The following is a 27,890-nucleotide window of genomic DNA, read 5'->3' on the forward strand; positions in this document are numbered from 1 at the left end:
TTTCCCTGCTTCCGGCACTCATTGGTATTATGATTATCCCTTTTGCAATTTTTGCACCATTTCTTGCTACTATATTGCTGCTGTTGTTGTGGCTGTTTACACTGAGTTCTGTAATGGCCTGATTTCCCACAATTAAAGCATTTCTTTTGCTTAGCTCCTCCCCCTTTTTGTTCTAATAGAGGACGAACAGCACTATATACCGCAGCAGCAACTAAAGATGCAGGACCGGTGGTGCGTTCCATAACTTCTAACATATCTGCCACTTGGGCATCTCTAGGCAATGTGCTCAAGACCCTTTTTGCTTTATCATTGGCATTCTCAAAGGCAAACATTTTAAAGACTTGTTCCTTCATTGTCTCGTCCAAATCAGGATGACTTCGAACAGCCTGATGTAAACGATCAATAAAGGAAGGAAAACTTTCCTGGGGGCCTTGTTTAGTATTTGCAAAAGAATATACTTTTCCTGGTTCTCTAATTGAAATCATTGCTTGATAAGCTAATTGTTGTGACAACTGCAATACTTCTCCCAGAAACCCTTGCTGTAATGCCGTATTTGAAAAAGGACCTTGACCCATCAGCATTTGTGCTTGAACACCATATAGAGGATCTCCCTGCTGCCGAGGTCGTGCAGCTTCACGTTCACATAGTTGTTGCCAGGCCCTGGAAAACAAAAGCTGCTGAGAAGGGGACAAAAGAATATTAGCAACTTGTTGAGAATCATGTGGTATCAGCACATCTGCTGTGAAAATAAATTGCAACAGTTGTTGAGTATAACTGGATTGAAGCCCATATTGCGATACCGCAGAACGCGCCTTTTCTAAAATTTTCCAGTCAAAAGGTTCCCATTTTCTATTTCCCCCATGGTCTGTGATAATGGGAAAGGCAGACGGTAGAAAATTTCCTTCAATTAAGGCTTCACGAATAACTCCCTTCCATCTTCTGCTTCTTTCTTCTTCATCCGGTGGCGCAAAGGGTGGTGGAGCAGTCGGCACTGGCGGTGATAACGACGTAGCAAAAGGATTAGGTGTATTATGGAGATTTTTCTTCTCGTTGGCATCTGTCGTTTTTAATTCCGATAATTTGTCCATAACTTGCTGCAAGACTTCTTCAGATAGTTCCTTTTTCTGTTGTTCTCCCAAAGAAATCGGTGCGGACAAAGGTTCCTCCACTGGGTGGAGCTCTCGGCGGGGTGGTGGGAGGTCAGGGTAGAGGCGGGACTTAGGCCGGCAGGACCGTCCGCCTGTTCCCACGCCCCTTTGTAGTTCTTCCGCCTTCTCTTCCGAGTCCCCTTTTTCTGCCCACGTGCTGCCGCCATCTTGGCGCATGCTGCCGCCATTTTGGCTGCCGCCATTTCGGTGCGGTTCTAAGCACGTGGTCCCTGAATTCGCAGTTTCTACTTTGATAGCAGAAGGTAATGGTGGTGTTACAGGCACAGAAATTCGCGTAGAAAAGATAGAGGAAGTGTTTGGTAAAGAATCAATAGGAGAGGGGGTAAAGGGAGCAAAAGCAGCAGCAGCGACAGTTCGTTCGACTTCCATGGTATGCAACATTTCTTTAATTAACTTCCACAGGGTAGCATACTTATTCGCCTCCTTCGCGCTCGCTCCCCCCGAACTGATATCATCCCATAGCTCTCTGCCTATGGCTTCCCACGTAGCGAGTTCAAAAACGACTCCTACTGAGGGGATTAATTCTTTGTTCCATGCCCACATTAACAGCCCTTTAAGAGCCGAGGATTCATATTTAAGTCCTCTCACAGAGAGCATGTGTTGGAGCAGATTTAGGACAGCCTCTTGTTGCTTATCCAACCCCATCTGTCTCCCCGACCGCTCACCTCTTCTAGGCGAGATTCCAGCGTCGATCCAGCGACTAAACAGGTGCACCTTTTTCCACTTAGTGACTGGGCAGGTCACTGCTCATTCCGCCGGGGCAGCGGATCATTCGGTCGGCCTTCCACCCTCTTCCTCGCCAAGTCTCGCAACTTTGCTGTGAGGATTCTGAGGGTCCCTGTTCGGGCGCCAATTGCGGGAGATGAGTGAGGACACCTGCCACGATCAATGTGATCAAACAAGTGAACCTTTATTTGCATACACTCAGCGTGCTTTATAGCTTTCTAAACGAGACTTGGCAATCTATGATTGGTTACAATACAAACAATAGCCCACCCCTGAGTATGATTGGTTGCATCCCGGAAGCAACATCATCACGGTGTCGAATTCCCTTTCTGCATCCAGGCACGTGCTCCCAGGAAAGGCTGGATTGTTCACGTCTCAGGTATCCTTCCACAGGAGCACTTTCTCTAGTCGATTCACTGACCAGTTGTGATAGGAAGTTGTCCTCCACACTCTGCAGGAACCACCTAGACTGTTTCCTGACTGCCATGTTATACTTCCAACAGACATCAGGTAGGAGGTTAAAGTCACCCATAAGGACAAGGGCTAGTGAGCGCGAGACTTCCCCCAGTTGTTTAAAGAATAGCTCATCAGTCTCACTGTCCTGATAGGGTGGCCTGTAGCAGATTCCCACTACAATATCCGCCTTCATAGGCCCCCCTTTGATTTTCACCCACAGACATTCTACCAAGTCATCCCCAACATTTAACTCTAAACAGTTTAGACCTTCCCTTACATACAGGGCAACCCCACCACCCCTTCTACCTCTCCTATCCCTCCTGAAGAGCTTGTAGCCATCCATGGTAGCGCTCCAGTTATACGAGTCATCCCACCATGTTTCAGTGATGGCAACTATGTCATAGTTTCCCTGGATAACAAGAGCTTCCAGTTCCTCTTGTTTATTGCCCATACTGCGTGCGTTCGTATAGAAGCACGTAAGTTGGGCTTTCGACCCCACTGCACTGGGGTCAAAAGATAACGAGCACTGTTATATAAATGTTGATATGACATCTATATGGGGCAATAAAAGGCATTTCTGGCTTCAGGAGGAGAAGAACACAAGGTTGAGAACTGCTTGGAAGATACTCATGAAGACCTCAGACGTTCTTAGGACTCTCCTCCCATCCAGAGGAGACCTGCGGACTGTTGATGCCTACCTGTTGACGCCATCCCTGGAGAAGAAGACTGTGTATGTCTGGACATTGCCTCGGGCTTCTGCAGGTGGGCGCCAGCTGAGACGGACGAATCGGCTGGAGACCAAAACAGGGACCACATCTTGGGGAGCAGAGGGAAGGACACTGGAACTTGGGACAGCTGGAGGGGAAGGAGAGGAGTCAGTCAGAGAGGCCGGTGGCACGGAGGTGTCAGGGTGGGTGGGAGGTACCGTGGTGGCCATGGCTGAGGTGGTACAAAACAAAGGACCAAGGTGGCATGGAAGAAGCATGAATAAAATGACAAGGGATGAAAGAGAGAGAGAGGAAAAAAAAAAGACTAACAGTAAAATCACACCTAAAAAATAGACCAGCCTCTAAATTGAACAGCAACATGCAAAACTCGAGTAGGCTACTTCCTCAGGATCCTCAGAAATAATTTCTTGTACGAGTGATGGGTGTGAGAATTTCATGTGTTCACTCGCATTTCGCCGTTTTTGTCTCTTGTACCCTAAGCAGCAGAAGGATTGAACCTCATAAAGAAGCACCAAGTGACCTCTCAAAACCCTGAAGTATACAAACCGACCGGTCTGGGAAGAGCAGAAACTAAGGAGGGTGCTTCAGCACGCGACTCGTTAGATAATTGCATCCAAGTGAGATAAAACGAAAAGAAAAAATGGACAACGAGACTTAAAATTAACATCGGTCCCCACGGAAAAACATTCCATCTATGTGCAAAGCTCAGAATTGCCCAAACTGCAGATTCAAGCAGTAAAATTCAGTTCAGATCAGCACCTATTTGTAGAGTTTAAGGGTTGTTGCCCACCAAATCCATGTGAAAGCTGGTCTGCCAAAAAAAATTGCATTTATTTTTTAACAATCTTTTAAGTGATCAGCTGTCTCTTGATTTCGCACGGGCACCTTATGGAGCATCCACAGTCACCTAACCTTCTCCAAGGGCAAACATGACAGATAAAGTCCAACTTCACAGGCTATACCAGCCCTGAAAAGCAGGTGTTCACCATTAGGGTCCCCAACAGAAGAAGGACATGGAGCTGTTGGAGCGGATCCAGAGGAGGCCACGAAGATGATCCGAGGGCTGGAGCACCTCTGCTATGGAGACAGGCTGAGAGAGTTGGGGTTGTTGATCCTGGAGAAGAGAAGGCTCCGGGGAGACCTTCTAGCAGCCTTCCAGTACTCCAAGGGGGCTACAAGAAAGCTGGAAAGGGGCTTTTGACAAGGGCATGGAGCGATAGGACAAAGGGTAATGGCTTTAAACTGAAAGAGGGGAGATTTAGATTAGATCTAAGGAAGAACTTCCCTCTGAGGGTGTTGAAGCACTGGACCAGGTTTCCCAGAGAAGTTGTGTCTGCCCCATCCCTGGAAGTGTTCAAGACCAGGTTGGATGAGGCTTTGAGCAACCTGGTGTAGTGGCAGGTGTCCCTGGCCATGGCAGGGGGGTTGGAACTGGATGATCTTGAAGGTCCCTTCCAACCCAAACCATTCTATGGTTGATATCAAACCCAAATCCAATTTATATTTTCGTTAGTGCGAATCTTTTTTGGTCAGCCCCTGTGAACAATCTCAGTAGCGTTCATGTACCATGAGATCGTTAGAAGCGATGTATTAACTAAACAACTGATGAAGAACAGCTTTATGTAAAACCCATGATGTTCACTGAATATTAGTTCACCATTTTCTTCCGTTATCCCGAAATTATTATTAAAAGCCATTAACATTGCCGTTATTAATAACAAACATTATTACTCCTCACTTAGCATGATTAATCCAGAACCAGAGGGGAATTAAGAGGAATTTCCCAGTGGCATTTCCAGATTAATGAGGTGTCGAAAAAGAAAAATAATAAGGCACAATCTCGTCTCTTTTGGCTGTGAAGTTCTGATCCGTTATTTGCGTGGAGATGGGGTTTAGGGTCCTTAGTCACGGATTACCGATCTAAATACCGTGCAAACATGATGCTCAAGTATAATTCCGCGTACGTTTCTATTACACTTTGCAGTCGGAACAAGTAGATTTAGGCTTCTGGTCTAGTCTACAGGTTGACTCATAAGCGGAAGCGCATTGTCTTCTTCTAACGAGGGCTGCAGTAGGTAAACATCTCTACAGAAGTACCATGATGAGATAAAAACACACAGAAAAACCTACGAGACTTTTCCAGTTGAGTTCCGGTACTTATATCGAACACCACAATTCAGAAAAATGTCCTGTTATTAAATATTTTGGCACCTGAGGGTCTGGAGAAACTTGGAGTTCTCCCACAAAACACCCTGGTCTGTGGCTCCTCCACCAAATATCCATCCCTTTTGGTGGGGCACGGCAGCCTGGCTCCTCTCTTCCATCAAAACCAATTGAGTATTCAGAAACCCGCACTATGATCAGCCCCAAGACCAGACACGTACGTTTAGGTGACTACATATATGTGATCACATATATACAAGTGTCTAAGCTCCCCTTGTAGAAAACAAGGACGTTATCTAACACAGATGATGGAGTCCAAAGAGCTACCCAACACACCAAACAGTGGTATCTACCTTTAAACACATAAAATCTTGGGAGGGGTTTGTTGAGAAGAAGCTCAAAACAAGCCGGCAATGTGCGCTGGCAGCCCAGAAAGCCAACCATGTCCTGGGCTGCATCCAAAGCAGCGTGGGCAGCAGGTCGAGGGAGAGGATTCTGCCCCTCTGCTCTCCTGAGACCCCCCTGCAGTGCTGTGTTCACCTCTGGGGTCCTCAACAGAAGAAGGACATGGAGCTGTTGGAGCGGGTCCAGAGGAGGCCACGAAGATGATGCGAGGGCTGGAGCACCTCTCCTCTGAAGCCAGCCTGAGAGAGTTGGACTTGTTGAGCCGGGAGAAGAGAAGGCTCCGGGGAGACCTTCAAGCAGCCTTCCAGTACCTAAAGGGGCTACAAGAAAACTGGAGAGGGACTTTTGACAAGAGCATGTAGTGATAGGACAAGAGGCAATGGCTTTAAACTGAAAGAGGGGAGATTTCTATTAGATCTGAGGAAGAACTTCTTGAGTCTGAGAGTGGTGAGGCACTGGAACAGGTTTCCCAGAGAAGTTGTGGCTGCCCCATCCTTGGAAGTGTTCAAGGCCAGGCTGGATGAGGCTTTGAGCAACCTGGTGTAGTGGAAGGTGTCCCTGGCCATGGCAAGGGGGTTGGAACTAGATGATCTTGAAGGTCAGTTCCGACTCTAACCATTCTACGATTCTACAAAAATCTGGAGATGAATCCATATCCTTCGTGACATGCGAAGGCGACTGACCTCCTTGGTGTCAACTTATGAAAAAAATAGTGAAAAACTGAGGTCAAAAGCACCAAGCTTGGGACTGAAGCTCCAGTCCATCAAGCACGTGTTTTACTCCGGCTTCCAGCACACTCCGTAGAGCTATTGCTGACAAAAGCAATTTCACTTTTATTGTCGCTAGCGATGAAACTGCAAACAGCTACGGCACAATGGCACAATATCAAGAACCCAAAATTATCTCCACAAGTGTTGTGGTTTAGGCTGATCCGGCAACTAAACTTGTTGCGGCCGAAGACGGGGAAGCAAGACGCATCAATATGATGAGTAAAAAGGCTTCAGCTTTATTCTGTGACACTGCTCTTTTTATAGCATAGCTCGGTTCTGTGCACGCTTTCATGCGCTGTACTTAGCAAGTTAATTGGTCTAGCACTACTGTTCACGCGACAAGCACGAGTATGATACACACTGTGATTGGATAGAGATTTCTACGTTTGTTACAATATTTTACTATTTTTGCAGTTAGCATGTTTTGCTCAGAATCTTGTTTTTCATAGTTTCATCCTTCTTGTTTTTCCCAGGGACAGTGTGTTTTTCACAGCTTCAACCTACCTTCTTATCTCAAGGACAGTGTTCTTTTTATATTCGCTGATACACATTCCTTACTGTTAACACTTTAGCTGCAACATCTCCCCCTCTTTTTTCAAAAATGGCGTGCGCTATAGCTGACAAGCGTTGGGTCATACATTGCATTAAGCATGGTCCAAAAAGCAAGAGAAAGCCTAACAACAAAAGAGGCCCCAAGCACGTTTTGATGAGATCTCTCACCCAACCATCTATTCCCCAGGAAGTCAACCATCCATCGATGCCATCTACCTCTTTCAAGGCATGTAGTTTGTCCTTTAGTTGTTTAAGTTTTCTATGCACTGACTCTCCTGGACCTGTTAAATTCATACAACACATTCCTTCGATCTCTTCATAACCATGCCCATGGGCTAAAAGCAAATAGTCAATCGCTGCTCTGTTTTGCAATACTGCATGATTGACACTTTTTACATCTTTCGTTAATTCATCTAGAATGCTGGATGTTAAGTTTATCTCGTCACGAGCCCAGCAACCTAGTTGTTTTGCTAAGGTGAGCGCTTTTGCTGCTGCTAACCCTGGGAAAAGTGTGGAGGCAGCTACTCGTCCAAATTCACTCCAAAATGTGGGATTGCCTACACTGCTACAGTCTAGATCATGTAGGCTTCTTTTTCTCCTGGTGTGATTTTCACTCCATTTTCTTAATAGGGATATATTAGGATGGAATAAGGCTAGTTGGCCTAAATAACAAGGACCCCCTTCTGGTTGTTTTGGAATGCCATTCCATGCCCTGTCTCCACAAATTAAGAAAATTCCTTCGGGCAACCTTCGAGGTTCAGTAATGTTGCTGCCATTGCAGCTCGAGTATAGAAAGCGAATTACCGATGCGCTGTCAAGATTAGAATCTAAGGTTGCCCATAGTTTCCTGTTTTTATTCAAGTTGTTTGGGTCTAATGGCAAAAATGAAAACCATCCTCCTATTTTCCCAGCGGTAGTGTTTGCATGCATACTACCAAGCAGGTCTAGTTCTTCTGGATTAGACTGGAGGGAAGCATTAAGTGCATGAATAAGCCGGCATTGTACTGCTCCGTCATACTGTTGAGGGGTCGCTCTATAGATCGTTGTGGTATTGAAGTTGCTATATGTTAGGTTAGTGGTGTTTACTAGCCCTCTAAAGGCTGCCACTTTCCATGTTGGTACTCCTATGAGACAGGTACGGAATGGGTTTCCAATACCACCCAGGGCTAGGCAAATTGATGACTGGTTTGTTTTGTTAGCAATGGTTACCCAAATGTTGTCTCTCGGGCTGATGGAGTTGATTTCGTAGGTCATTTGGCACCACACTAAGATTCCTGTTACTATAGGTATTATCTTACCAATAAATTCCTCCATCCCTGTCATGATGTCTACACTGCTTCTGATATCTGGTACCCAACACTTGTGTCTTTTGTGCTACTTCTACAACAGTCAATAGTTTTTGTAACCTAAAAGCTGCGTGTGCTAATATAGCTTCTTCTGCACTTTCAAACAACGCAGTTAACCTTTGTCGTGAAGCGTTCTCTATTTTAAGCCAAGCAGCGAGTGCCTGGTATGGGTTAATATCTAAAGCGCGTCTACAATCTGCACAGCCTTGCACTGCATCACGTTGCGATTCATGACATATGCGACTACAACCTCCACACTCTATAGTTATAACCTGTAAATTTCTACATCTACACCTACAGTGCGTTAGCGGGTATAATTTTGCAGCTTTGCGCGTGCGTATCAGACTACGGATAAAGGCAAAATCTATCTCATCTGGATCAGAGTCGTCTAATATGTTCTTTGGAAGATTTAGCACTTCTTCTATTCTTCTGCAGAGAGGTCCGAGTCTTTGGGAACTCCTGGATTGCCTCCACCTTCGCCTTTCAGTTCGCGCGTTGGGGGACATCTCCTCCTCTTTTTTCAAAATGGCAGCGAGTCGCTTTACATCTTGATGGCACCGTTCAATAATAGCCTGACCCGTACTGTTGTACGGAACACCTTTTCTGTGTTCAATTCCCCAATCCGCTAAAAATGCAGCACATGTTGTTCCTGTGTATGCAGGAGCATTGTCTGTTTTGATGACTTGTGGTAAGCCAAGGGCAGCAAATGCTGAAAGCCAATGTTGTTTTACACATCGGAAGGCGGTAGAAGGCGCTGGTGTCGCCCATACAGCTCTGCTGCAAGTGTCCACGGTGACGTGGATATGGCGCAGTGGACCAAAGGTGGGAAACTCAGTTACATCAGTTTGCCACACTCCTCTTGGTTGCAATCCTCGAGGGTTGGTGCCTTGCAGCGACGATGGCACGGGCTTGTGCTTGCGACAGTGCAAACTCTTTCTGAAGAGGTCGAGCAGATTGGTGAAAAAATTTGTGTGATCGATCAGTGACAGCGTTGCCCCTTTTTTTTTCTTGCACGAATAAAACTCTGTGTAGGAGACTGGCAATTTCAGTTACTAGCATATTGTTTTGGTACAGCCTTGCAAAAGCAGTTTCTAGTATACTACTTCCCTTTCCGAGGGCCTTACTATTTCCACTATACCCAAGATTTCGCTGAGCAGGAGGGTGTCAATCGGCAGGGTCGTTGTGGAGAAGGGAGGCAGGCACGGCACCTTCAGGGCGTCCCCTGTTTATCCACACAGTGTGCTCTGCAGCCTCCCTAAGCTCCGCTCTGAGCCATCTCTTTTCACCCTTAGCAGAGTCTACGACAAAGGTACTGACACGGCGTTGCCGCACGCGTGGCCAGTGCGTGCAACAAGGCTGCCCAGTATGTGCTCTGCCGGCTAACAGCGGTTTTTGCGAATCGCAACATGTTGTTCAACAACAATCCTCCTAGCTTCTCTTTTCAAAGTTACGTGCTTACAACTAAGTCCAGTTAGTAATTCTTTGTCATTAATTTGGTACCAGTTAATTGTTTTCCTTCCAGTAGCTACGGGTGGAATCCATACACTTTCCGATCGGAGAAAAGACACAAAGCATATATACAAGCAACTTTCACACACATAATATACCTAACAATGAGAAACATAAGAACAGTTGATATATTAACATGAAATCTTCTATTACAAGTCTGTCCATTTGAACCATTCTCTTCATTCGGTGTTTCTGTGATCTCTGCTTGCTCTGCTAATTCCTGGATCTACCCCTCTCTATCTGTAGTTTCAAAAGTCCTGGTTGGCTTTACGTTTCTTGCTGGTAACCAGTATGGACCTGTGGGAAGAACACAAACATACCCTCTTCCCCATGTAAGCAGAGGCGCAGGGCCATCCCATGAGTTGAGTCCAGCTTCTTATAACATGCTGTTGATTTTTCTGCAAAAATGGCACTGGGTTTAAAATTGTGACCCACAGCCATAGTATGTTGCCTAGAAGCAGACAAATTAAGAAAATTTAAAACATATGTAGCTTTGTCCAAGGATTCTTGCGGGGAAATATACGGAAGACTGCCCCTTTTTGTTTATCAAGCATTTGTTTTAATGTTAAATGAGTTCGTTCAATAACAGCTTGTCCCATAGGTGAATGAGGGATGCCGGTAGTGTGAGTCACTCTCCAATTCTGTAAAAAGGCACCATACTGGATTACTGTCTGTCTCAATTTTCTTTGGTACTCCCATGGTTTTCTTCAGTGTGAGTAGTAGCAATAACAAAGGCAGAAAACATATTTAGATCGATTAAACGATGGAATATAAGTAATATCAGATTGCCATAATTCATTGGCACATAAACCTGTTGGATTTACTCCTGCTGGAGTATTTGAAGGCACAATACGTTGACGGTCAGGGCAGGCACGTACAATCTGCTAAGCTTGATTTACTGTCTGACCTGACAGAGAGCATCATCTACTACCAATTGACAAACTGTAGGACTATTCATCATTTCTTGAGGCAGTACAATCCAATGATATTGTTGCGTGGGTCGTTCATTGTTAAGCACTGGAACTGAAAAGGCAAATCTAGGACAATCGTTAGGGTGTAAATAAATAAAAAAGTAAAAAGGTGAAATAACCCAATCTTCTAAATCAATTGCCATCAAATGCTAACATTCTGGAATCATAGTAGGATTTGGTACACCCGGTTGTAATGCACCCATTGGTGAAATGATTGTATTAATAGCTCTTAAATCTTTTAACATAAATCTCCATTTTCTTGATTTCTTTGGGATAACAAATATTGGAGGGAATTATATGTCCTAATTTGAGCTGTTCATTGACTAATTTTTGAGTTCAGTCCAGTCGCTCACCTTTTAGTGGCCACTGATCAACCCAGACCAGCTTGCCAGTCAACCAGGCCAGCTTGAGTCGGGGCTGGACATCAGTGACCTGTGCCAAAAATTTGAGGTTAGCCTCACATTCCACTGATTCAACAAATCCCGACCTCATAATGTACATGGGACATCAAAAACATATGGTTTCAAAACAGCTTGTTTGTTACCTGGGCCTACTACTAACAAGATCTGTGCACTCTGCTGTGGGATCTGTGTTCCACCTACTCCGATCACAGCTGCCAGGGCTTGTATCAGAGGCCGAGAGGGTGGCCAGTCAGGATTTTTCACTATAGATACATCACCCTCTGTGTCAACTAGGCCAGAAAAGCCTCCCCATTAATGATTACTGTTAAAGGAGGCTGTGCAGCTGTGATTGTCTGTGTCCAAAATTCTTTTGTGATAGCAGAGTGGCCTTTATTGTTGTTATACACGCAGCTTTTATAGATTATTACTCTGGCCACGATGTGTCCATGCGGCCCTCACCCAACTGTGATTGATTACAAACAATAGTGCACGCACCTATTTTAATTTTACTATTGGCTATGCCTAAAAAGGAGCTATTTTTTACTTGCTAAACTAAACATCATTTTCTCACACACTCTATATCAACTTCCCAAACTCCTCATGTCAACTTCTCACACTCCCTGCACCAGCTGTTCACACTCCCTTTTCTTTCTCATCCTCTTTATCGGTGTTTCCCAACTTCAGAAAAGAGCACAGGCTTAAATCATCAAGGTCAAACCTCAACTGTAGCTGTGTGTATGATGCCACAACAACTCCCCCCTTTTTTGTTTTTCTGTGATCATTACTTGATTAACCGTACTCTGTACCGTCTGCTGGGAGCGTGACAATAGGCAGGGGGTGATTATTGCTATGCATAAAAGAACTACTAGCAATATAATGTCTGCTTTATTAAAGATTTTAACCATCCTGTCAATTAAGAGCATTGATAAAGCAGAAGCTGTAGCATTAATTTGTTTTGCAAGCTAACAACCCAACTTATTCAGTGTAGTTAACACCTGTGCCACTCCAACTCCTGGTGCAAATATTGAAGCTGCAATGATTTTAGCTGGTTCCCAAAATTTTGCTTTATAGTGTTTCGAGCCCACATTGTGACACGCCTTTACTAAATCTGCAATCGTGGTTTTTTTTTTGTTTGTTTGTTTTTTTGTGGTTTTTTTTTTTTTTTTTTATTATTAGCCCGATTTCCGATAAGATCAAGAGCTTGTTGGCAGTCTGTGTTAGCATTTTCAATGGCTAACTGGAATACCAACACATCTGCAGTAGCAGGATTTTCTGTTTATCTCTGAACTGCCATTTGTAGCTGATCAAAGAAATGCTCATAAGGTTCCTGTGCTCCCTGCCGAATGGAAGCAAAGGAAGCCTCCCCTGTCCCAAAAATCAGGGACACGTCTTAATGCTCTCGTAGCCAATTCAGTCAGCTGTTGGAAAGCCACTTGCTGTAACCCTGCCTGTGCCTAATTTTGACATGAGTGACATTTTATTCATCCCAAAATGTTTAGCTCTCGATTTGAGAGATTTAACACCTATAACACTTTAGCTATTGTTTCATTGGGAGATTTCCCCATCATTCCTCTTTCTTGTTTCAAAAGCATATTCTCCAAAGTACCATGTGCGTGTTCTATGATCGGTTGCCCAGTAGGATTGTAAGAAATACCAGCAACATGCTCAATACTTTATGATGACAAAAATACATATGTCTGATAAGAAGTGTATGCCAAAGTTCCTGCGAGCGTAAACCACGAAGATCAACACCATTCACTGGTGGCATGATCATATTTTAACAGCTAGTACACAATTGTACGATTGAGCGGGCTTGTTGTCGTGTTAAACCAAATTGTCACTTAATAGCGTCAGTATCCTGATGGTAGAAGTCCTGCAAGATTTTGCCTGTATTAACGAGTTTGGTACAAGAGCTGCACTCGTGAGAGGCTCAGCTCGCCTGTTCCCTTCTGCTATAGGCCCTGGAAGCGTGGTGTGCGCTCGCAGATGTATAATGGAATGTGCATGTTTACGGTTTTGCAACACTGATATTAACTGTTGAAATTGCTGGAACAAAAGAGGATTAGTTATTTCCCGCGATGCCGATCGAGACGATCCAAGTTACGATGTGCTGTCTCTCGGGGGGGTTCAGCAGCGGCGGGGGGGGGGGGGGGGGCGGGGTCAGCCCTCCCTCGCCTCAGCCGGGCGGGGTGGCGATGACGACCCAGCAGCCCTGTGCCGCCCCCCCCTTGTTGTTGTTGCTGTTGTTGTTGTTGCCGCAGCTCCGGCCGCTCGCGCTCCGTAAGCGCCGCCGCCCCCTCCCGCCGAGGGGACCATCAGCCGCGAACGAACCGGCGCAGCGGGGCCCGCCGCGCGTCTCCGTCCTTTCCAGCCGCGGTTCGTTCCTGCACACGAGCGGCAGCGCCGAGGCAAACGCCGCCCGCGGCCCCGGCCGGCAGCAGCAACGGCGTTCCCGGGGCGCCGCCGGGCGCGGTGGGCGGCGCGGCGCGGGGGTGCCGGTGTACCGACTTCGTTGGAGGAGGGGGAAAGAAATAAGTCTGTCTTTCGTTCGGGGCCCTGGATCAAAAGATTCGATGATGACTTTTCCAGGCCGGCAGCATCCCCACAGGTGGCTGCACGCCAAAGTTTAACGTCTATAGTGTCCCAAGTCCTTGTCAGGTATATATTTGAAGAGCTTGCCTCCGGTACATGGGCTGATACCCAAACCAGGAGTACCGGGAGTTTTATCAAGTTAGAACTGTTAGTAGTGCTGGTTTCTCTAGCACTTTGTCCCAGTCGCTTACCTCCTCCTGTTGAGGCAGTTGTTGCTTTTTTGTTTTTTTGGTGTTTTTTTTTTTTTTTTTTTTTTTTTCAGTCGCTTACTTCTTTTGCATACCCCCCTGCAATCAGGGGCCAATATCTTTTTCCAAGTTTTAATCCACGCTCCTCTAAGAAGCTTCCCAACAACGACAATGCAACGTCCCGTTCCATCATCTCGTTCCCAGGCTGTCATTGCAGCATTCCCATCCCGAACCAGACCTCGGTCTGCCTGACTCACCGGTCAGTCCGTAGCGCTACGATTCCGCCTCTCTCGGACGATCCGCCTCTCGGGCTATCCGCCTCTCTCGGGCTATCCGCCTCTCTCGGGCGCCGGGATGGCCGTCCTCTCTCTCGTCCGCGTTGTGGTCGTTGAAAACCCTCTTGATCACGTCGGGGTCACCAGATGTTGCGGCCGAAGACGGGGAAGCAAGACGCATCAATATGATGAGTAAAAAGGCTTCAGCTTTATTCTGTGACACTGCTCTTTTTATAGCATAGCTCGGTTCTGTGCACGCTTTCATGCGCTGTACTTAGCAAGTTAATTGGTCTAGCACTACTGTTCACGCGACAAGCACGAGTATGATACACACTGTGATTGGATAGAGATTTCTACGTTTGTTACAATATTTTACTATTTTTGCAGTTAGTATGTTTTGCTCAGAATCTTGTTTTTCATAGTTTCATCCTTCTTGTTTTTCCCAGGGACAGTGTGTTTTTCACAGCTTCAACCTACCTTCTTATCTCAAGGACAGTGTTCTTTTTATATTCGCTGATACACATTCCTTACTGTTAACACTTTAGCTGCAACATAAACTCCACACGGCCACTCTCTCACTCCTTCCCCAGTGAAGTGGAGAGGAGAAAAATATAATAAAAGGACTGAGGGTTGAGACGAGAAGAGAGAAGGAGCACCCACCAACCATGGTCCTGGGCAAAACAGACTCAGCTTTCCTAAAGCAAAGCAATTTATTAAGAGTTACTTAAAAGGACAAAGAGAAACAAAACCAGTTACTTGAGAGGATAGAAAGAAACACAGCCAGATCTTAAAAACAACACTTCCCCCCTCCCTTTCCTTTTCTTCCCGGCTCTACCTCCCCCCCCAGCAGCGCAGGGGGACAGGGAATAGGGGGGTGCAGGTCAGTTTATCCCATGTTGTAACTGCCGCTCCTTTCTTAAAGGAGGAGGAGTCCTTACACCCTTGTTCCCTTGCTCCAATGGATCCCCTACTCACAAGGAAAAATCCACAGACTTCTCCAGTGTGAGTCCTACTCGCAGGATACAATCCTTCCCCATCGGATTGCTCCAGTGCGGGCTTTACCAGTCTCGGATTCTTAGGGAGTTGTGGCCACTCGCTCCAGCGTGGGTTGTCCCACAGACTCTAGATGCGTCTCTACCTTGTCGTGCGTCCCATGCTCCACGACCTCTCTCAGGCTCAGGCATCTCTTCTCCGATGTGGGCTTCTCCACGGGCTGCGAGTGGGTCTCTGCTCCACCGAGTCTGTCCTGGCTGCAGAGGGCTGCCTACCGTCTCACCACTGGTTGCAGGGGAAACTCAGCTCCAGCACACCTCGTCTTGTCCCATCTTCACTGACCTGGTGTGTGGCCGTTTCTCTCAGATCTTAGTCCTCTCTGGGTGAACTCAGTCCAGCAGCACCCCGCGAGCGGGGTGCTCTCCGAGTTCTCCTGGCGGCTACACCACCGCCACCCTCAGCGGGCGGCACCAGCCCAGTGTGGGCAGCCCCCAGCCAGGAGCCAAGGAGCGGGGGAAGTGACCTCCTCCCTTCTCTCCTCACTCCCAGTCAAAGCACCTTTTCCAGTTCCTTTGTTCCAAGTTAAATAGGGCAATTCGCAGAGGCGCTGATTGGCTCAACCCTGAAGGGGATGGGAGTCTGATCTGGTGGCCAGAACCGGGTCTGACTCGGTTCCAAAACCAGGGAAGTCACAGGGAGCAAATCCCCTCTCCTGCCACCAGAATCCCTTTTCATCAACCCATCACAACGAGTAACATCTGAAATCCTTCAATCTTTCATCTGACTACACGAGCTCAATCCACCATGGTGAAACCATCTTCATCAGCATCTGACAGGCTCTGATTTGAGCCTGACACTCTTTCTATTAACTTGCTCCACTCTCGTGGCAGTGGGAATAATCACAAGCGAACCGAAAACCTGCCTGTTTTGATGCATTTTCCATGTGTCTCAACGACTACACGATCAACAGAGAAGGTTGGAATATTGGCCTGATAGGAACTGATCTTCTCGTTTCCGTTTAGGAAGCCAAATTCAGAACTAAATCCCTTGTTGTTTTTAATCCAGAATCAACTGTGAGCTTTGTGACCTTATTTTACCAAGACGACCCATCTTTGCACTCTTAAAGCAAATTTGGTGCTTTGGTGAAGAACTTCACTCTGTGTGGGTGGTGAGGCACTGGACCAGGTTGCCCAGAGAAGTTGTGGCTGCCCCATCCCTGGAAGTGTTAAAGGTCAGGTTGGATGAGGCTTTGAGCAACCTGGTGTAGTGGCAGGTGCCCGTGGCAGGGGGGTTGGAACTAGATGATCTTGAAGGTCCCTTCAAACCCAAACCTTTCTATGATTCTATTAAAGTCCAGGGAAGAACATGCGTCAGGTGGTCAGAGAAGCAAAAGGAAAGGTCAAGTTGAAGTAGGCTACAATAACGATCGAAGGAATAGCACAGGTTAAAATATAATCTGTCTGGATCCCCAATAAGAGTCAAAAGACATGTTGGCTGTGTTTTGCTTGAAATTCAGCCATACAGAACCTACAAAATCCCATAATTCAAATTAATCCAGGGCACTTTTGCTCAACGGTTCAACAGAAAGCAATTTGAAAGAAGATGTAACTGAGACATTCACTATGGCATCCAGTCATTATTAGCCAGCTGGATTGAGTTGAATATAATGAACTAATTACTAATCAACTCAAGGTACCGACCCTGCCTACAAGAGGCAGGCCATTTCCTCCTGGCTGTGGAAGATGTAACAGTGTCCTTGGTGCTGCAGCCCAGGCTGGTGAGCAACAACTGGTGACCCCGACGTGATACATCTGAGACCCTGGGAAGCCCTGACTCCCCTTGCCGGTGCCGAGAGCCTGAGCCGAGCCAAAAGAGCCGGAGCCGGGAGCCCGTGTGAGACTCCTTAAGAGAAGAAGGTAAAGCTGCAAGCCCCGACGTGGTATTCGCGGGAGGGAAGTGTGCTGGAGTTGGATGAATGGACTGGGTCTCTGCTCACCTTAAAGCCTTTGTGAAAACAAAAATTGTAAAACAAAAAGGGGGAATTATGGCAACCAATCATTATTAGCCAGCTGGACTAAGTTGAGATAATGAACTAACTAATCAACTCAAGGTACCGACCCTGCCTACAAGAGGCAGGCCATTTCCTCCTGGCTGTGGAAGATGCAACAGTGTCCTTGGTGCCGCAGCCCAGGCTGGTGAGCAACAATTCACCTGCTGTTAAATGGGCAAAAAAATTACCTTGTACACCTGAGGCCTCTTTGAGGACTTAAGAATAATACTTTGAACCCATAGCAAGACGCCGGTGGAAAAGTCGAGGCAGAGAGCTTTGCGTAGGGTCGAAAGGAGGAGAACATCTATAAAGGGATGACAATGTTTGCATCGTCCCAGTAAAGCTGATTAGTTGGAGGTAGAAGAAAAGTGATTTTATTTTGTGCAGATCGTTAACTATTGTCACCTGAAGAGCTACTCAACACAAAAAAAACTCAAGTTGGGTCAAGATAATGAAGAGGAAGTCCTGCTGACCAAGGTCTACGGATGTTGGGTGTGAAAAGCTGCCTGGTACTGTTATTCCAGCAAAGTTCCAGGTGTGACTCTCCAGAAAAGAAGATATTTTAGTGGTTTCACTTATTTTTGGAGAGCTGGTGTTCTCCAGGCTGGGCAGCTGCAACCCACCATGGCCATATGCTACATGGCTCCCTCCCGCTATAGGCTCGGGGAGGAGTGGCTGGAGAGCTGCCTGGCGGAAAAGGACCTGGGGGTGTTGGTTGACTACCGGCTTGATATGAGCCAGCAGTGTGCCCAGGTGGCCAAAAAGGCCAATGGGATACTGGCATGTATCAAGAATAGTGTGACCAGCAGGAGCAGGGAAGTGATCCTGCCCCTGTACTCGGCACTGGTGAGGCCGCACCTGGAATATTGTGTCCAGTTTTGGGCCCCTCGCTTTAAGAGAGATATTGAGCTCCTGGAGCGAGTCCAAAGAAGGGCAACTAAACTGGTCAAGGGGCTGGAAAATAAAACTTATGAGGAGCGGCTGAGGGAGTTGGGGCTGTTTAGCCTGGAGAAGAGGAGGCTGAGGGGAGACCTGATTACGGCCTATAAATACTTGAGAAAAGATGGTGGGGAGGTAGGGGAAGGGCTCTTTACATTAGTGATGGGAGATAGAACAAGAGGAAATGGGCATAAGCTTAGTCAGGGGAGATTCAGGTTGGATGTTAGGAAGTATTTCTTCTCTGAAAGGGTTGTCAGCCATTGGAATAAGCTGCCCAGGGAAGTGGTTGAGTTCCCATCCCTGGATGTGTTTAAGAATAGGGTGGATGAGCTACTTGAGGATATGGTTTAATGGGGATTAGGGATGGTTGGACTCGATGATCTCTAAGGTCTTTTCCAACCTAGAAATCTATGAAATCTATGAAATCTGTACACCCATCACTGCTGGGCCACCATGGCAACGGTGCCCTTAGCATAGGCACGGCCGCTACCCACTATTTTATTTTCAAAAATCCCTATAAATGACACAAATTACTTTACTATCATTTCTTTAACTGCAGCTAAATCAGAGATATTTCTCTTTTCATACCTGAGCTTGTTTCAGACACAGCTTGGCCAGCAGATCTCCAAGGGGAGACTCAAGACAGGTTGGTACGTGCACATGAAAGTCAAGCACGCCTGGAATGAACATCTGTCTGCATATTATATTCTAGTTCTTTCCTTTTACAGCTAAAACAAATCTCTATTCGTGTTTGCGAGGGGGGGGAAAAAAAATCAATGGCAAATACAGCCTTAATGGCTCCTCTACGTTCATGGATTGAAGAGATCTTAATTAACTGATGCTACGCTGTACAAAAAAAAAAAAAAATTAAAAAAAACACAGGCAAACCCACCACTGAGAAGCTCCTGCGTTCAGAGAAACTCTGTTGCCCTCCCCCTCGGTGCCACGAAGGCAGTGGCGGCAGCACCGCGCAGTTGACATCTGTCATTGTCAATTAGTCCCTGAGAAAAATGAGGAGGGTGAGGGGCAACGAGCTGTTGATTGCGAGAAATTCAATCATCCGCAAATGCTCCCAGAGGAGATGCTGGTCAGTTAATCCAGGCAGGTGTCTCCAACCCACCGAACAATAGCTGCCGCTCACGGAAAAAGCTGAAATAAACTAAAGGTTTTTAAAGCAGCCAAGGGATTTGGAAGTCATTTCAAATATCAACAGCTTTAAGCAGCAAACAGAAATGTTGTCATAGCATCATAGAATGGGTTGGGTTGGAAGGGACCTTCAAGATAATCTAGTTCCAACCCCCCTGCCATGGCCAGGGACATCTGCCCCTGCACCAGGTTGCTCAAAGCCCCATCCAACCTGGCCTTGAACACTTCCAAGGATGGGGCATCTACAACTTCTCTGGGCAACCTGGTCCAGTGCCTCACCGCCCTCAGAGTCAAGAAGTTCTTCCTCAGATCTAATAGAAATCTTCCCTCTTTCAGTTTAAAGCCATTGTCCCATGTCCTATTGCTACACACCCTTGTCCAAAGTCCCTCTCCAGCTTTCTTGTAGCCCCTTCAGGTACTGGAAGGCTGCTAGGTTTCCCTGGAACCTTCTCTTCTCCAGGCTGAACAACCCCAACTCTCTCAGGCTGGCTTCAGAGGAGAGGTGCTCCAGCCCTCTCATCATTTTCCTGGCCCTCCTCTGGACCTGCTCCAGCAGCTCCATGTCCATCCTGAGGATGATGGTTCTCCCTGCTCGGAGGTGTCACCAAAGCCTAGTCGGACTGCTGTTGGCATTAAAACCTCATCAGAAGAGGAAAATATAGATGAAGGCCTAACCAGGGTGTTGCCTAAGGTGAGACAGTCTGCCCCACACATTCTGACTGCCTCTATTAAAAAAAGAAGGAGGGTAATTGTCATAGGTGATTCCCTTCTGAAGGGAACAGAGGGGCCTATATGTCGACTGAACCCAACCCACAGGGAAGTCTGCTGCCTCCCTGGGGCCCGGGTCAGGGATGTCACTAGGAAACTCCCTGGTCTGGTACAGCCCTCTGATTATTATCCGTTACAGGTCATGCAGGTCGGAACTGATGAGGTAACAGAGAGAGGTCCAAAAGCCATCAAAAGGGACTTCAGGGCATTGGGGCGATTGGTTGAAGGATCAGGAGCGCAGGTAGTGTTTTCCTCAATTCCTTTAGTGGCAGGAAAGAATACAGAAAGGAACAGGAAAACACACCTGATTAACAGATGGCTCAGAGGCTGGTGCCACTGACAGAAATTTGGTTTCTTTGATCATGGGGAGGCTTTCACAGAACCGGGTCTGATGGCAACTGATGGATTTCAGCTGTCTCAAAGGGGGGAAAGGATTCTTGCTCATGAGCTGTCAGGGCTCATTGAGAGGGCTTTAAACTAGGTTTGAAGGGGGAGGGGGATATAACTAGGCTCAGTAAACAAGGCCCAGGGAATATGTTGGGGAAGTTTTCTGGCTGCTACATGGGCTGAATAGAAAGCACCTGTGCCTCATCAAGACAGGTGCTGTGAGTCATGTTGGTCAGCTGGAGACCACGTGACCCATGGGCAGTTTAAAGGCAGTGTGCTCCCCTCAGGGAGTGGGGGTAATTCTTTCCTGGAGATTAGAGAGGTAGGAGCCTCTGGAGAGCAGTGAGTTGGAGCTCTCTGTTGGATAGCCTTTGACTGGGACTGAGACCCTTAAGAATTGAGATAAGAGCCTTCTGATATATGAGAGGAATCACAACGGCCTTTTGGGTTGTGATTCCCGAAGATGAGATACCAATGGTCTGTGATAATTGGTGGCCCTGATGTGATTTGTTGAAATGTGAACTGTCTGGACTGCAAGGTGAACTGTGGTGGAGTTAAAGCTCAGCGAAGCTTGAGACCAGTGGGAGAACTGTGTCTTCAACTTAGATATCTAGAGCAAGGTGAGCTGCTGGGAGTGGGCATGGGTCAGAATTTTGTCAAGGAGAACCAGACCTTCACTTTCCTTAAATCTGCGGTAATGGCTGTGGGGGCCAATATAAGTAATGAAGACTTATATAACTTACTTAATTGGGTGGTGGAACATGAAGGCCTAGCTGGCCTTACCACCACTTTTAACCTAGAGTTTTGGAAAAAGCTGGGAGATAAGTTACTTTGTGAGACTGTGTTTGAGAATAAGGGCTTAACTGAGATCGACCTGCTGCGTACATGGGGGGCTCTAGATAATATAATTCAAAAGGGGTTGGCAGAAGAAGAAGATGAATTAACAGACTATGTATCAGTGGGTGAAGGTTTTGCCCAGGTACAGGCAGCACAGCCAATAATACTGCAGCAGGTCATGATAATGTTACAAGGAGTGTCCCAGCAGCTAGTGGTGGTGGTAGAAGCTTTTCAGAAGGCCATACCCCCCCTCCCCCTGCTACAGTAAGTGAGGTCGTGAAAGACACCTCTAAAATAAGTGACGGTTCTGCTGGGAAGTTGCCACCCGCACCTAAGCCAAGAAAAAGGTTGCCGAAATCTGCCCGTTTAGTGCAACCAGGCCCCCTGGGAGCGTCTACAGTAACAGTTCAACCTCGTGACCCAGTACGTTTCTGGGACGAGGTTAGAATGAAAGCAATAGAGGCCGGAGACTGGGACCTAGCTGAAGCTCTGGGGGTACCAATCAACAATAAAGTTCCATCTATAACAGAAATGGGGCGAGGGCCTAGTGCGTTCCCTGTGGTACTAGCCCTTCGGGGTTCCTTGCGTGCTAAGAAGAAGCAGCAGGAGTGTTATAGATGTGGAAACCTGGGACATATAAAATCAGAATGCCCAGGGCAGAAAGGCCAAAGGTGGACAGTAAATGCCGGAAAAGTTAATGGCTCAGTTAATTGCCATAAATGTGGAAAACAGAGATGTTACAGGTGCGGGAAAATAGGCCATATTGCTAGACACTGCAGGTCAAAGGTTTACACTAATGGCTGGCCAAATCGGAGAAATGGCAGAGAAAGCATGCGCAGATGTCTTACGGTCCAGGCAAACCCTTTGCGGGAACGTTGCAGCAGCCGCAGACCAGTCCAGAAAAGACCTCTGAAGGAATGTTATGGCAACCGCAGATTAACCATCAGGAAAAGCAGCCAGAACAGCCAGGGTGGATGTATCCGACATCATCAGAACAATGGATATATCCACCGCTGACTTGGTATGATAAAAAAATATAAGAATGACTTCCCCATGACCTGGTCTCAAAGGTATTAGACATGGTGGCTGTACATGGAATCAGGATGTTAGAAACCCCTAAAGGTCATTAGATGTTTTTTCAAAAAAAAAAAAAGGGGGGAATTGTTGTGGAAGTTTTCTGGCTGCTACATGGGCTGAATAGAAAGCACCTGTGCCTCATCAAGACAGGTGCTGTGAGTCACGTTGGTCAGCCGGAGACCACGTGACCCATGGGTGGTTTAAAGGCAGGGCACTCCCCTCAGGGAGTGGGGGCAGTTCCTCCCTGGAGATTGGAGTGGTAGGAGTCTCTGGAGAGCAGTGAGTTGGAGCTCTCTGTTGGATAGCCTTTGATTGGGACTGAGACCCTTAAGAATTGAGATAAGAGCCTTCTGATATACGAGGGGAATCACAACGGCCTTTTGGGTTGTGATTCCTGAAGACGAGATACCAACGGTCCGTGACAGGAATAAGGCCTCCCACCCCCCTAGGGTGACATCGGCGTGCTCAGCTGGCTCTCTGAAATGCCTGTACACCAATGCACGCAGCATGGGGAACAAACAGGAGGAGTTAGAAATCTGTGTTTGATCAGGGGATTATGATCTTGTAGCAATTACTGAGACTTGGTGGGACAGCTCGCATGACTGGAATGTGGTCATGGATGGCTATGTCCTCTTCAGGAAAGACAGGCCAGCAAGGCGAGGTGGTGGAGTTGCTCTTTACATGAGGGAGCAACTAGGGTGCATTGAGCTCTGTCCAGGGGCGGATCAGGAGCAAGTTGAGAGCTTGTGGGTGCAAATTAAAGGACAATCTGGCATGTGTGATACTGTTATTGGTGTCTATTACAGACCACTGGATCAGGATGAGGAGGTTGATGAGGCCTTCTACAGGCAGCTGACAGCGGTCTCGCAAATGCAGGCCCTGGTTGTCATGGGGGACTTCAACTATCCTGATATCTGCTGGAAGGCCTACTCAGCCAGCCATCCACGGTCCAGGAGGTTCCTTCAGTGCATTGATGATAACTTCCTGATGCAAATGGTGGATGAGCCTACTAGGAGAGGAGCGCTGCTGGATCTTATTCTCACTAATAAGGAGGGTCTGGTTGAAGCTCTGAAGGTCGAGGGTAGCCTTGGTTGTAGTGACTATGAAATGGTGGAGTTCAGGATCTCATGTGGCAGGAAGAGAATACCTAGCAGAACTAGAACCCTGGACTTGAGTAAGGCCAACTTTGATCTTTTCAAACAATTGCTGGGAGAAATCCCATGGGACAGAGTACTGGAAGGTAAAGGGGCCCAAGATAATTGGTTAGCCTTCAAGGACCTCTTCTTCCGAGCTCAAGACCGGTGCATCCCAACAGGTAGGAAGTCAAGAAAGGGTACCAAGAGACCTGCATGGTTAAATGGGGAACTGTTGGGCAAACTCAAGTGGAAAAAGAGAGTGTACAGATCATGGAAGGAGAGGCAGGCCACTTGGGAGGAATATAGGTCTGCTGTCAGAGGATGTAGGGAGGCAACTAGGAAAGCTAAGACCTCCTTGGAATTAAACCTTGCAAGAAAGGTCAAGGACAACAGAAAGGGCTTCTTCAAATACATTGCAGATAAAACTAACACCAGAAGCAATGTAGGCCCACTGGTGAATGAGGAGGGTGCCCTGGTGACAGAGGATAAGAAGAAGGCAGAGTTACTGAATGCCTTCTTTGCCTCAGTCTATACTGCTGGAGGCTACCCTGATGAGCCCCGGAACCCTGAGGCTCCTGAGGAAGTCAGGATAGAGGAGGAGTCTACCCTGATTGATGAGGATTTGGTTAGGGACCAGTTAAGCAACCTGGCCATCCATAAATCCATGGGTCCTGATGGGATGCACCCGTGGGTGCTGAGGGAGCTGGCGGATGTCATTGCCAGACCACTCGCCATCATCTTTGCTAAATCGTGGGGAACGGGAGAGATGCCTGAGGACTGGAGGAAAGCAAATGTCACTCCGGTCTTCAAAAAGGGCAAAAAGGAAGACCCAGGTAACTATAGACCGGTCAGCCTCACTTCCATCCCTGGAAAGAAAACAAAATAAACAACTTCTCCTTAGTGCTTGTCACGTTTTGAGGTCAAAACGACCAGTCTATCAGCTCCCAAGTCAGGCGAGACCCTTGGGTCCGACTCCCCCTGCCCTTTCTTGGCAGCTCAGTAGGTCGGAGGGTGATTCGCCCACTTATTAAGGGATCGTCACTAGTAATACTATGGGCCAGCTCCTTATAATAATTCAAAAGTTTCCGGAAACATGCATATATATTTTATTTGTGACAGAATACAGGTTCGAGGATAGCCGGTGATAGTGACTGACTACAAAAACAACTTTAATTGAAATACTGCAGTGATAATATAAAACGATTACTGATCAGTGATAATATTAAATAGCTAGCAAGATGTTAGTAAGTAATTAAGTAAATGCGCATAACCCAGAGTTCTTACCCAATAGGCGTCCCTATGGGGGGGAGAAGAGAGGTTCAGCCCGTCGACTGATCCCAGACGTTCCGGTGGGGGGGCTTCTCCCTAACATCCCCTTTGTTTGCTGCCATTTTATACCTTTTTCGTATCTTTTAGGTGGAGCTCGAGTGACTCTAGTCATACATAACTTTTATTAGGATTGGTGTAAATTCCTCTCGTGAGGGGTGTTCACTAATTGGGATTGGTGTAAATTGCTCGTTTGAGGGGTGGTCGCAGCTCAGAGGCGAGTGGGGGTGTGATTTAGTAGCTGAAGGACACAATTTCGCCATCACTGCTGAGACAGCGGTTGTGGTTCACTTCCTCGATGGTATTTTTATGGTTATCTCTACCAGGCGCCTCATCCCTGATAACAGGGATGAGCCGTGATACCTCCGTATCACTCTACTCCCCATTTCAAGGGTATTGCATGGGCCTTGTCCGTTGTTTCTTGTCCCCGATAACAGGGATGAGCCATGATACCTTCGTATCACTCTCCTCCCCATCTCAAGGATATTGAGGCCTTGTTCGTTCCTGGAAGCAGCAGCTGTGTTTCATGTCAGAGCTGCTCTAATATTAGCTGAATTCTAGGGAACAATGTTCTCCCATTCCCCATCGATTTTAGTCGTTTTCCCACATAATCCACCCCGTGACTATAGTCACTCGAGTTTCACAATGCCTAAATAGGTTTGGGGATGTCCATAGTGTGTGGGACATCAACTGTGTTATGCGCACTAGATATGGATTCTAAATAGGTTAAGCTCTTCATCATTGTCCAAATTCTCACGTACACCACTGCCAGTAGAACAAAACAAAACATAATTAGGACTAAAAGAACAACAACAGGGTGAAGCATTCTGTCAAGAACTCCTGTAGCAGTGGGTGACCATCCAAAGAGGGTGTCCCACCATTGGTGTTCTGCATCTCTTTTAACCCGTTCCAGGACACGGTGTATTTCATCGGTGTCATGATGTATGGTAATTAGAGTTCTTTTACCATTGTCCTGAACTCGCGTCAGCAGTTCCTTTAGATCCTGGTGTTGCAGTAGCTTTCTCATCAAGGTAAGATTCATTCCAATAGGCACTGGTGACAGTTCCCGAATTAGGGCGAGATTTGCTTGTAGCAATTGAGAAGATATAACTGGTGCTGAGTAGGTAAAATCGCATCCTACAATTTCAACAAAATTACACACACAAAGATTTGAGTAGTTTTTCATATTTACAACAACATTGTCAACTGATACGGAATTACACAAAGTTCTAAGGCACACACAGCCCTTGCCGATATATATGAGCATTGTCTCGGTGCTTTCATTGGGACGGATTTCAAAATGACAGATATTCTGTTCTGTATCAAGACAGGTGTCTTGGGCTTGGATGGTATTACCTTCACAAATGAATCCTTGTTGTTCTCGCACAATACATGCGTCAATATCAATTGTTTGCCATTTGTTTCCATTTTTCTGGGCCCATGCTCTATGCTCTAGAGGATAGAGTATGGTTCCGTTGTGATTCAATCCTAATGCAATGATGGGGTGTACCGTGAATACTGAAGCATTGTATATAGTCGGTACGAAAGCTGTGGCTGTGTTGGTAGTGGAGTCATAAGTGAAATTTACTAAGTACCACCAAGATTGGAATTTTCTTTCAAAGTCAATTGCATTGTCCCAAATCACTTTTCTAATTTCAGTGGGTAAGGTGCCTTCTTCACCCTCCCTTATAATTGAGGCGGTTATCGATTGCATCCATAATTGAGCTTGGATACAGCTGAGAGCCAAGGAGACATTACTTTGAGTTGTGTCAATTGCATCTATGGTCAATTTGTGATCCTTTTCATTTATCTCTTGCCAATTTGGTAGGATATTTGTCGACAGCCATTGATTAGTTCCCAGAGCCAATAGGGAAGATCATAAAGGATGTTCCAATTTATTCAAGTCACTTGTTGTAGTGACTAGTTTATTCATCAATACTTCAGAATCCATGCTATTCAGGACTCCCAATCCTGTTCCCAAGATACCAGTCAGGTCCCTCTTTGTTCGCTTTGGGGTCCGTTTCAGCAACCAGGTTGTCCATCCCTCGTAGGAGGTTTTTAGGAAAGATGAGCAGGCTGGCTGGATTCCTGAAACGTTATTTTGCATTAACAATTCAACTCGTTTGAGAGACCATGACGGATTAAACAGCACTTGTTGTTGACCTGTGTTTCTAATTACATATGGTCCGATTTCAAAGATTTTGGGGTCATTTATGATGAGTGGTTTGGCTGTGACATTTATTTTCAATTCTCCCCAGTGTCTTGGATGACTTTTGTTACACATGATCCTATAAGGATGTTGCACAGAGGTTAAATTTAGCCAGCAATCTTGGTTTTGGTTTTCGCATAGTATGAGAGGGCCTTGGGGTCCAATTCCATAACTGTTTACAGGTTTGACAACGGATTCATTAACTAATCTGCATCGTACAGTAACATCGTCACCACGTGCTACAGTGAAAAAGGGTACCGTTCCATCTTTGTTATCCAAGATGGTTAAAGTGTTTGTGCCATGGTAAGTGATCACGGCAACAAGCATCATTGGAGGGCTGGCCACGGCATTTATTTTGAATTTGAATGTCAGGCCCAGTGGGACCGGTTGTTTTTGTTGCCAGTGGCATACCACATAAGCAGGTTTGACTAAGGTAAAATTGTGCCAGCAGTCCCCTCGTTCACTGATACAAGATTTGGTGATTTCAACGTTTACCGTACTGGGGTCTGATACGTTGCCGCTACTATGTCGGTTACGACAACAGGTTATAGTGGAATTTTGTCTGGTACAATTCCATTCTTTTGTGTAACAGGGTCCAATTACAGTGTTTGGGCTAAATTTCTGCCAGTCTGTTTCCAACAGGTTGCTAGAGATCGTAATCTGGGAAGCTTTTTCATATGTTGATCCACTGATTTTCCTGCATCCTACCCGGATGTTTTCTCCAATTGTTCCGGTTAGGGCATAAATCTGTTCATTTTGATCCCATTTCCA

General features: G+C 46.5%; 1 protein-coding gene across 1 annotated transcript in view; it reads right to left on the reverse strand.

Annotated features, from left to right (window-relative positions):
* LOC147526224 (netrin receptor DCC-like) overlaps positions 1-27,890 on the reverse strand; it is a 572,075-nt gene that overhangs the window by 215,526 nt on the left and 328,659 nt on the right. Inside the window, 1 exon segment of the mRNA XM_086630103.1 lies at positions 3,050-3,206. Within this exon segment, the coding sequence (XP_086486229.1) occupies positions 3,050-3,206 (157 nt within the window).

Source organism: Tauraco erythrolophus, chromosome W (genome assembly GCF_009769465.1).
Source record: "Tauraco erythrolophus isolate bTauEry1 chromosome W, bTauEry1.pri, whole genome shotgun sequence".
NCBI classification, from domain to species: Eukaryota; Metazoa; Chordata; class Aves; order Musophagiformes; family Musophagidae; genus Tauraco; species Tauraco erythrolophus.